General features: G+C 40.5%; 1 protein-coding gene across 1 annotated transcript; it reads left to right on the top strand.

Moving 5' to 3' along the window:
* Window positions 1–311: 311 nt before the first annotated feature.
* GSS (glutathione synthetase) lies at window positions 312–11,236 on the top strand. The gene is made up of 12 exons (XM_056844340.1): window positions 312–467; window positions 1,603–1,748; window positions 2,693–2,768; window positions 3,250–3,389; window positions 4,154–4,270; window positions 4,510–4,590; window positions 4,905–4,982; window positions 6,055–6,121; window positions 7,499–7,693; window positions 7,953–8,034; window positions 9,063–9,252; window positions 11,097–11,236. The coding sequence occupies exons 1-12, from the start codon at window positions 339–341 to the stop codon at window positions 11,218–11,220; spliced, it is 1,425 nt and encodes a 474-aa protein (XP_056700318.1). The 5' UTR covers window positions 312–338; the 3' UTR covers window positions 11,221–11,236.

Raw genomic sequence — 11,236 nt, 5'->3', positions numbered from 1 at the left:
AATTAAGTTCAAAAATAGAACTGCTTTGAATCCCGTTTATTTTTCACCAGGTCACAGTGGGGTTTTGTCTGGGCAAGGATTGTTGAAAAGGCCATATTTACAGTACAGCATAACTTGAGTATCTCCAGTGTCAAGACTGTTAAGTTCTGTTAACAACAAAAGAAAATGCAGTTTCTGATGGTTATGTTTTCTGCCTGAAAATCAATTTCCCAAGTCTAATTTAAAGAAAGCTTTGTAAAAAAAAAATCCTTTACACGCTAGAGCACAGTTGTCAACATGCTTTGTGATTCTTGTTCACTGTTTTCAGTCTTGTAGAGACTGCTTCCTTAGCCTTTGCAATGACTGCTCTTTGGGAAGATATTTTACATAATGACCAGCTCATTCAGTACGTGGCCCCAATTGCAGTGGATGCAGCACTACTTGAAGGAGTTCTAATGAGGACCAAAGATGACCCCAATGCATCTGATGTAAGCTGAAAGCTAGATTTCATGCACATACTTGGACAGGTCTAGCCTTATATACCTTGGGATGAAAAAGAAGGCAAAGGAGGGTGGATTTTCTAGCCTAGTTACATCACACTGCCTTGGCCCAGATTGCCAGATAATACTGTGTAGTATCATGCTGCCATCCATACAGGGTTATGGCAGTGCTGTGTATCTCACTTTTAGCTATAAAACTGACCCATTTTGTCCTTTAGTGTAGCATGACGTATGTGCATGGCTCACTGGGTAATATGGACCAACGGTTGTTTTTGCAGCCCTTTCTATACTCAGCAGGGGGTTTGACTTCTACTGTACGATGCTGTGAACTATACATGGATAACTTTTCTGCATTTGCTGGGTAATGTGAACTGGGCAGTATGTGTGAGGATATGGTTGCTGATTCACTGCACATATGAACATATGCATGATGGTGGTTAAAATGAGGACCACAGCAAGTGTCATGCTGGGAGATCCATAGCTGGATCTTTGTAGCATCTTTTAAAGGGAAGTAGCAGTCTAGGCTTTGGTGCTTGGAATGGTGGACATGGGGGTGTTGCCAGCCAAAATACTCTCTTTTTACCCATTGTCCCCCTTCCTAGGATAATAGCAGCCCAAGGGGATTTTGATGAGTAACACTATGCAGGGAAAAGGGTTAGACCCCCTTCTCTCCCCCCCCCCATATAATAGCCTTGATACAAATTGGGGCTCTATATGGCTGGTATTTTCCCTTTCCAAATTAAACAACAACAACAACACTGTGAAGATATTTTATTTCTATTTATTTATTGCTAGATTTGTATCCCACCCTTTCCCAACTACAGTCCAGCTCAGGATGGCTAACAACTACAATACAGTAAAATTTAAAACATATGATATATGAATTATACTTAAAAACCTTATGAACTTTACAATTCCAGATGGCTCATTTAAACTTTTAAATAACAGTTTCAGGAATAATCAGTAAAAGGGGGGGGGGGAGAAAGGAAAGGGAGGGATAGGAACAGAGAAAAAATATGTGTAGGGTTCAGGATTTGCAACAGCACTGCATGTCTTAACCAGATTCCCTGTGGAGGGGAATGAGAGGTAGTAGTTGATACATCCATTACTATCCCTTTAACAGGTTGTGAATTATGCTCCCTTTACACTACTCCCATCTGTAGTATCAAGCTGCCTTCTTGAGCAAGCCTATTCAGTACAGCAAGATTTTAACCTGCTTGTGAATGAAGTTAGCCAAAATACAGAATTCCTGGAGTCCACTCTTGCCAGGTAAATATATCATATTTAAATAATAACTTCAATGGAAACTTTCCATTAATCATGGATATATTTCTTGCATTGATAACTGTTTTAGTTGTAACCCTCAACCCTACATTTCTCATTGTCTTCCATTCATTCACATCCTTGCCACCACATGAAAGGGCATTTAACTATTTGAACATAGAGGGCTGGAAAACAACAAAGTTTCTATTCTGGCATTTCCGAGAGCTATATCAAATATAGCATGTTGTTTTAAGGATTTCTTCACAGAGCTTCTGCATCTATGCAGAAGGTACTTTCTTTACCTCCTTAGATAAAATTTTGTCAGTTGAAATTCAGCCTGCCATGTGGCTATTAAAAATGCTTAATGCAACCTAGAAGTTTTGAAAGTCATTCAGGATACTTAATTCTACAGGTCAAGGCACGGTTCAGACAGTGACAAACATGGGGTTCTGGGACTCTTTTTCCCTCTCATGCCAGTGGACTTTCATGGTACACCATAATTTGTCATTGCACCTGAACCACAAACTACGGTGTTGTTTTCTACCCTACAAACTAAGATTCTAACCCAGAATTTGGAACTTTGACTTGTAGAGTACAGAGCAAACCAGAGTGTGGTTTGAACATAATGGCGAGCTGTGATGGGGGATGGGTGCCATTGCACCTGAACCATATCCAAGGCTCTCTTTTCCTAGCACTGTGATCCCATCATTTATATGAAGTGAGTCCATTTGATTTCTTGGTACTTGCTATTCCTGCATAATATGCCCAGGGTCACAGCATAGATTAAATCTTCTTGCCATTAATTCTGAGGCCAGAGCTTTGAATCTTCTGGCAAAAATATTATTCTTTTTTGTCAAGTTGTTTTGATAAGAGATCCTTTAGATAACTTTCTTGTTTTGCCATAGCAGTATTAAATCCTATGTATGATCTTCCTCTTTTGTCCTTCCTAGTACTGTCAAAGCGGATGACTTTACAGCTCAACTTTTTAAAATCTACAGGCAGGTTTTGAAAGAAGGAGTTACTCAGGTATGCCATATAAAAGTTCCTGTTGCTAAATATTCTCCTTAAAACTGGTTGTAATTCCATGATCTGTAAGATTCATGTGTATATCTGAATTGTTTAGTGGATGTAGGTATGTTTCTACCTAGAGCATAAACCAAGGCAGAAGTTACTCCATTTATCTAATTCTAGTAACTTTAATGGTTTTTGGTGTGCAGTGATGGAAGCAGTCTCAAAACTGTGTGGAACAGCTTTTCACTACAGTAGATTTCTTTGCTGTCTGAATAAAATATAAGATGTTTTTCTTAGCACTTGACATGGTACATTGCCAATATAATTTTCAGTTGAATGCAAAAGGATTGTGTTATGATTTCTAGAAGGATTAAGCTATGAACATGTGAATCAACTCGTTGCAGTGGCAAATGCTAGTCAGCAAATAAGTGGGCTGCTAGGATGCTTTGTGATGTCTTGCAGAGATGGCTACTACACCTCTTTCTGTCTTGTTCAGTCAGTGGTTTTAGGAATCAATCGCTCTGACTACATGTTTGATCATGGCACAGATAGCATTCCAGCTCTAAAGCAAGTAGAAATCAATACCATTGCTGCCAGCTTTGGAGGACTCACATCACGGACCACTGCAGTTCATCGGTAAGTTGCTAGCAAACTGTGAGGCTCTGTTGTTGCAATCCTAAGCAGTGTTACACCCCTCAGACTTCAGTGGATTTAGAATGGTGCAATTTAGGATTGCACTGTGTTGTGTATCCTCAGCAGTGCATTACTCTACAGAAGATCCTGTCCATGGCTTACATGTCTCAGGGCTGTATATTATTGTGCTATCACAGGCCGGGGCAGTGAGGTGTATTGAAGCTCCTGAATCCCCTCTCTTCATCCACAGGAAATCCTACTCAGCCCCTTCTCTAGCTCCTGCGGTTTTATCTATATATTTTCAAGCTTATTTGACAACCTAATTCGTGCTTCTTAAAAATTAAAGCTGAACTTCTCAGAATGCTGAATTCTGTCCCTGATGCCAGTTTGTTTGGTGCAGTTGTAGAAGAACTGTGTAAAATTAGCCCAAAATATAAGAACTCTAATCTTCTTGGGTCACTTTATCTGTTACATTTTGTGCCCCAGAGTATACTGTGGAGTACAAAATACCATTAATCTACACACATGCATAAATAGCAGTTGGGCCCCTCTATGTAGTTACTATGTACATAAATTATTGATGTTTATTTAGAATATTTATGTACCCTGGATTAGTGTAATGTCATCCCAGTGGACATACCCTGATAATAAATAGTCCATCACATCTTGCATTCTAGAAAGTGGTCCTTGCTTAGCTCTGAGGCTTGTTATGTACATTAATTGTACTCTGAATTGTTGTGTCACATACATTTGTTTCACTATCATAGTCACGTGTTGAATGTTTTGGGGAAGTCCAAGGAAGCTTCAAAACTATTGACCAATAATCCATCCAAAGGGATTTCCATGGGCATTGCAAAAGCTTGGGAACTCTATGGTTCAGACAGGTAAGAAAGATCCTGCAAGAAAATGGACTCTCTTATGTGTATCTGCATGGCAGATCCTTAGGCATATCTCAGACACTGGTCCAATGTAAATTCTAGGAGTCACTGTGAAAGGGACATCTACAATATTGATTTTTACTGTCTTTTGTGTTTTTTCCCCTTTAATTTTTATTTCCTATGTACATTGCTGTTTTTTTCCTGTTCTTTTTCACACACAAAATAGTGATATGTGTTTGTTTCAGGGCAGTGGTAATGTTCTTGGTTGAAGAAACTCAGAGGAATATTTTTGACCAACGCTGTGTAGAAAGTGAGCTGTGGAAGAGGTAATTGTCTAACATGAGGATGTGGTGTTTGGGGCAAAGCAATTTAATTAGTCCCCTGAAAGTGGATCTGTGTGTTTCTGTGTAGCAGAACTCTTAAGAGTAGCCCTTACCACTGAAACTAATAGGATTTAAAAGTGTTTAACTCTGCCTGAATTGTACTATCACTTAGGGTACAAATGATTGTTTTTCACCAGTTGTTTTGATTCTGCACACCTTCCCCAAAGTTATTTTTGAACTCTGATGGATATAACTTAACTTGAAGGTGTCCATCTCTTGTTGCAAATTTCAGTGCCTTTGTCACTTGTTTCCTAAAGGAATATACGGGTGATCCGGAGGAGATTTAAAGATGTGTTTGAAAAGGCAACTTTGGATAATGACAAAAGGTTACATATGTAAGTATTTCCCACAGATCTGCCATTGAGTATGTGCAAGCACACCATTCCCACTTGTTCAGTTCTGCCATTTGTAGTGTTGCCACTAGTGTCAAAAATTACACAGATTGTAGCTTGACACCTAACTTTAGTGCCAGATGTTTGAAGGTGTTCGCATGGTCCCCCTTAATGAGGGATGTAATGTGTTCTGGTGGTTAGATAAATAATGACTATCTGTTACGTTTCTTCCCACGTTTCCTGCTATACTCTAGTCTATGGAAGTGAAAGTTTAAGTGGATTTTTTCAGATTCATCAATAAAGGAGTTAATGCTTGTACCCATAAACAAAATAGGATTATGGAAACCCTATATTAATTCACTTTCCTACAATTGTATGCTATTTTACTTTGCATTTGCTATCTCTCAGCCTAATCTACTTCATACATTTGTTGTGAGGATAAAATACCCTGAGCCTTTTAGGGAAAGGGCAGGCTAAAAATCAAATAAATACCATTGCAAGGGATTTCTCAAATATAACCAGAAATGTCAGTAGAATGTATAGCGATTAATCCTTTGTGGGGTTTACACTGGAATCTTGACTGCTTAGAAACAGGAGTCCTTTGGCCCCTTAAAGACTAACGACATTTTCCCCCCAGCATAAGCTGCCATGATGGGATAGAGGCCACTTCACAGAAGCTTATGCTGGAATAAATTTTTTGTTAGTCTTTAAGGTGCCATAGGACTCTTGCTTATTTTTGTACTAACATACTAAAATGGCTACTTCTATGGGATCAATGGGGTGGATCCTCCCCCTGTCCCTACCACTCCACTGAGCAAAGTTTGTTTATTCGTTGAAATATTTATACCCTTCCTTTTGGCTGAAGTCTGAAACCTTCCTCCAGTCTAAGAAGCCTTCCTCGAACTTAAGTGGGTCTTCTGTTGGAGGAAGGCTGGAGAAAGGCTTCTTGGAGGATAGTTGGATTCACCCCCTTGACTGCTGGGAGTGGCTGATCAGCTATTTTCATATCATGGCCCTTGCTGATAGGTTAGTGGAAGGTGGGATTGATTTTGTTTTTAATTGTCTTTAATTTCAGAGATGGGGAGGAAGTTGCAGTGGTGTACTATAGAGAAGGTTATGTGCCAAAGAGTTATAATAAACAGGTTAGTACTACTGTTTTGAATCTTTAATTGCGCTAGATATGAACTTGTCATAATCATAGTTAAGTTTCCAGTGTAAATTTAGTACACTGAAAACTCAATTAAACAATACTGTATTCAGTACTTAATTCACAGTGGGTAGCCGTGTTAGTCTGTCTGCAGTAGTAGAAAAGAGCAAGAGTCCAGTAGCATCTTAAAGACTAACAAAAATATTTTCTGGCAGGGTATGAGCTTTCGTGAGCCACATCTGAAGAAGTGAGCTGTGACTCACGAAAGCTCATACCCTGCCAGAAAATATTTTTGTTAGTCTTTAAGGTGCTACTGGACTCTTGCTCTTTTCTACTGTATTCAGTATTGGTATGCTTGTTTATGCTGAGAAGATTTCTTTTCCCTAGTTAATTTTATTGGAACACAAACATTTCAGTTGATAGAAGCAGGAACTTCCCCTGATGTCCTTAGAGTGTTAACTCTCCTGCTTGAGATTCTGGATTTTGGATTGCATTAATAAATATGTGGTATGAAGCTAAAATGGAAGTTTTCAGTTGTGAGTGGGGTGTGGGTTTACTTCAAGAGCTTAACTGTAATTGTTCTTGAAACTGACTCTCTCATCCTATTGGTAGTTTACCACAGATTAACAGAAGTGGAGCCTTTTCAGCCACTTCCCCAGTCTCTGCTCTGGAAAATGCTCAGAGATTTTTTGCTATGCTTCCTTCTTCCATATGTTAAACAGTAGTGACGTGTTTTTCTACTTATTTTTACTCTACATCTCAATTCATGGGAAAAGGTGCCCATCAGCCCATGTAACCAGTTTTGGTCCCCCTCTGTGATCTTAGGGGAATAACATCCTGAAATGTCCTCTTAAGAATTCCCATGTAAATAGAAGCATCCTCTGACAAAGATGCTGCCCTCTTCCCAGTGTCACTTTATTAAAGAATGCATCAACAGCCATCCTGAGTCAATGAAGGATGCTATTATGAATGTATAAAGCTGCTGTATCAATGGACTGATTCAGTCTGTCTTGCTCAATATTGCTGCTTCTGACTGGCAGCAGCTCTCCAGCATCTTAGATAGAGTAAAAACTTCCTACCTGAGACCCTTTAATTGGAGGTACTAGGAATTAAACCTGGGACCTTCTGCATAAACAGGTGCTCTACCACTAAGCCACAACCCCTATCAGATTATTCTGGATGGTTCTTCTTTCTTTTGGAGCAATTTGTATACCAGGAAGCTCCACAAAAGGTAATTAAAAACATAGCATTGAGTAGTCACTATTAATTTCTGCTCTGGCATTGTGCAGTTGTCAAATACACACTCCTAAATAAAGAATAGATTCATACATTGGAAACTAGTTTGAGATTAATTAGTTTTGTTTGCCCTAAGAACTGGGAAGCACGGTTGTTGCTGGAAAGGTCCAGGGCAGTGAAGTGCCCCGATATTGCCACACAGCTTGCCGGAACAAAAAAAGTGCAGCAGGAGCTGAGCCGACCTGGAGTACTAGAAAGGCTGTTGCCCGATAAGCCTGAAGCAGTGGCTCGAATAAGAGCAACCTTCACTGGCCTCTACTCTCTGGAAATGGTAAGGAGTGATGCTTTGTCCTGTCCCTGGTTTGTATGTATACTGCTGCCATTGTGTGTTTACAAAGATGGAGCACAGTAGGAAAACAGTGTAAATTATGTCCCTAAAATAATCTCCTGTGTATTGCAACATTGGATTGTTGTGTCTAGCAGACTGTCTTTATAATGCAATAGAATTGTGTTTTTGGAAGCCAGTAACGAACTAGTTATATAGTTATACCAGAATAAAATATTAGAAGTCCTTTTATTTTTCCCTTCAGGATGAAGAAGGTGATAAGATGGTTGCCATGGCCATAGTTGATCCAGAGCGGTTTGTTTTAAAACCTCAGCGGGAGGGAGGAGGTAATTGATTCTCTTTGTGAAAGATGAGTGCAACGGTCCTACTGAAGAATTGGGTGTTATCATTAATCAGAACATAGGAGCTCCTAATGTGATGTGCTTTTGGATTATCTAGTTAATCATTCCTCTTTTTATAAGAATGGAAGTACCATATTATAGACAGAAATAATCTCCTTGGTTGTAGAAGCAGTTGGACAGAACACAAAAAAATTATAACATCATTGAATATCACAAATGAAACCCATTCCACGTTCATTGTCCATCTGTGCTGTGTTGTCCAAAAGTGCAAACTGTCTTACACAGTACCTTGATAGACTGTGCCCCATCATAGGGTAAACTCTAGAGTTAACTGTGATAAAAGTCTTTTCTGTAGTGCAACAAGCCCTTTCCAAAATCCTGCAAGATTTGCCCTTCTTTGCCCTAATGACTCATGTGCATAGTATTCTGAAAGAAATATAGAGTAGGGCCAGGTCAGGGGAGTGACCCTCTAAATAGCAAGACCATCACCAGCCCCATGTGGACAAAAGGGTTCCTAATGTTGCTGTGAGATATTCCTAGTTCCTAAATTTGGACTGTGGAAATGCATCTCTGGATTTGGCACTGCTCCCCATAATAAAATGGTAGGTTGTCTGCCGGCCACTTACAATGTGGCTGGGGATGGCTTCAGGGACAGCTGCATCTACGCCAGCGTGGTGTAGTGATTAAGAGCAGTGGTTTGGAGCAGTGGAGTCTGATCTGGAGAACTGTGTTTGATTCCCCACTCCTCCACATGAGCGAAGGAGGCTAATCTGGTGAACTGGATGTGTTTCCCCACTCCTCCACACGAAGCCAGCTGGGTGACCTTGGGCAAGTCACACTCTCTCAGCCTCACCTACCTCACAGGGTGTCTGTTGTGGGGAGGGGAATGGAAGGTGATTGTAAGCTGGCTTGATTCTGCCTTATGTGGTAGAGAAAGTCGGCATATTAAAACCAACTCTTCTTCTTCTACCATTTGTTTTAATTTGAACTTCTGTCTGCTGTTATGTTGTCAGGAAACAATCTCTATGGTGCTGAGCTCAAACAAGTTCTAGAGAAGATTAAAGACAGTGCTGAGAGGACCTCTTACATTCTCATGGACAAGATAAAGCCTCTTCCTGCACTGAATTATTTACTGCGGGCTCACAGTCCACTGAAACTATCAGAATGCGTATCTGAATTGGGCATCTTTGGTGTCTACATACGGTGAGAAAATGTCTTTATTTATTGGGCCAAGGCCTTCACTTTGAATTTGTGTGTGTGTGTGTAGGTTTCCACAAACATGCTGGTTAAGTTCTGTAACATACTCCATGAATATGGAATATACTACTAGTTTGTAGTAGCTTGAATCTGTAAATGGACTGTGTATTGTAGAATGGATTTTAGCTAGGAGTTGCTGTTATGCCGCATTCCTCATGTAAGTATATTTCAAATCACTGGGTCTTCATTGCACATCAGAAAAGTATCACACTGTACCATGTACTCTATGAAGTGTTTTTTTTAAAAAAAAAACTCGTGTTTAATAATTCTAATAATCTGTCTCAGATCATTGGGTTAAAATTTGTGTGAGAGAGATTAGCAGTATGCATTCTAAAGTACGAAATTCTGTGCAGGTAAAAGAATACCTATTTCCTATTACTGTGCCTGGGAGGGAAGGCAGCATATAGCCTGGTCTCATCAGATCTCGGAAGCTAAGCAGGGTCAATATTTGAATGGGAGACCTCCGAGGAAGACTCTGCTCAGGAAGGCAGTGGCATGCCACCTCTGCTTCTCACTTGCCTTGAAAGCCTGTTGCTGTGAATTGACTGTGCTTTAGATACAAACATTATTGTGACAGAAATGGTTATTGCTCAGCATTGGGTACTAATGTCACGACAGTATGTGTATAAGGTATCCCCTAGGGATCTGTTCTTTCCTGTTTTTTCTTTCACATTTGTCAGGCCTTTGAGATCACCTGCAGTTTAGGGGTAGGGTATCGTTAATTTGCTAAGCTATGCATATCATTAACCAAGCTTCCAGCCATAGCTGTCTGTTTTAACAATGTCTAAAGCAGATGCTGTGATTAAGTGGAGGTGAGACCTGAAACTGAGTACAGGCATGAGGGGTCAGGATGGGACAAAAAGCTTATGTTCTGTAATGGGTTTTTTGTCGACAGTAGATGGCGCAATTGGGGCTTACTAAGATATTGTCAGTGTGCCATTTCAGATGAAGGTTTACTGGGCAACTCAAGTGTTAATATTTTTAGTGTTTCACTCTGAGTTTTAATTTTATTTAATAGTTATGTGGTCTTGCCAAGAGGGTTGGAGCCCCGCTGCCCTCTTCCAGAAGGCTGGTCCAGAGGCATGGGACAGCCACTGGAAAAGCTTCAGCCTGCACTCCAGCAGAATGTGGGGGAAACTGATGATAGACTTTGCTGGGAAATGGAGCTGCAGCATGGGAACACGTGGGGAGAGGCAGTCTTTCAAGTGTGTCAGTGTCAGGTTATGTAGGTCTTTAAAGGTGAGCACCAACACTGGTTGCATCTACTTAGAAACTAATCAGCAGCCAGTGAAAAGGCCTGAGAATAGGATATGGTCCTGTCAAGTAGCCCCTGATGATAGATGGGATGCTGCCTTTTGCACCAGCTGCAGCTTCCAGATTGTCTTATAGGGCAGCCCCACCTACAGTATGTTAGTTATTTAGACTTGAGGTTACTGAAACATGGATCAGCACAGCCAGATCAGGCTGGGGGGAAAGCATTTTTCACTTGTCATCGACACCTGTTGGTCCAACACGACTCCCAGGCTTTTAAGAGTGTTTTGTCAAAAGCTGCACTCTCTCGGTAGAATTCATTAAAACCAGTGGCCTTTCCAGCTAGCATCACTGACACTTCATCTGAATTCGACTTCATTTTGTTCTCTCAGCCACTTGACCATCACATTCACTTTGTACTTCTGAAGCTTTCTGGGAAGATATAGAGCAAACAAGTGCCATCGTACTGCATGATTTTAGTAGAGCTATTCAGTTTAATGCTTTGTTGTGTTCTCTTTCTGGTCCCCCGCCCCTTGCAGGCAAGGTCAGGATCTCATAATGAACAACCATGCTGGTCATCTCTTGCGAACAAAAGCTGTAGAACATGCAGATGGTGGAGTAGCAGCTGGAGTAGCTGTTCTAGATACCCCCTATGTGATATGAAAGTGCAATAACCTCA

This window comes from Euleptes europaea, chromosome 2 (assembly GCF_029931775.1).
Source record: "Euleptes europaea isolate rEulEur1 chromosome 2, rEulEur1.hap1, whole genome shotgun sequence".
In the NCBI taxonomy this organism is placed as follows: Eukaryota; Metazoa; Chordata; class Lepidosauria; order Squamata; family Sphaerodactylidae; genus Euleptes; species Euleptes europaea.
The sequence above is the reverse complement of the archived record's forward strand: the minus strand, read 5'-3'. Positions and strand labels throughout refer to the sequence as shown.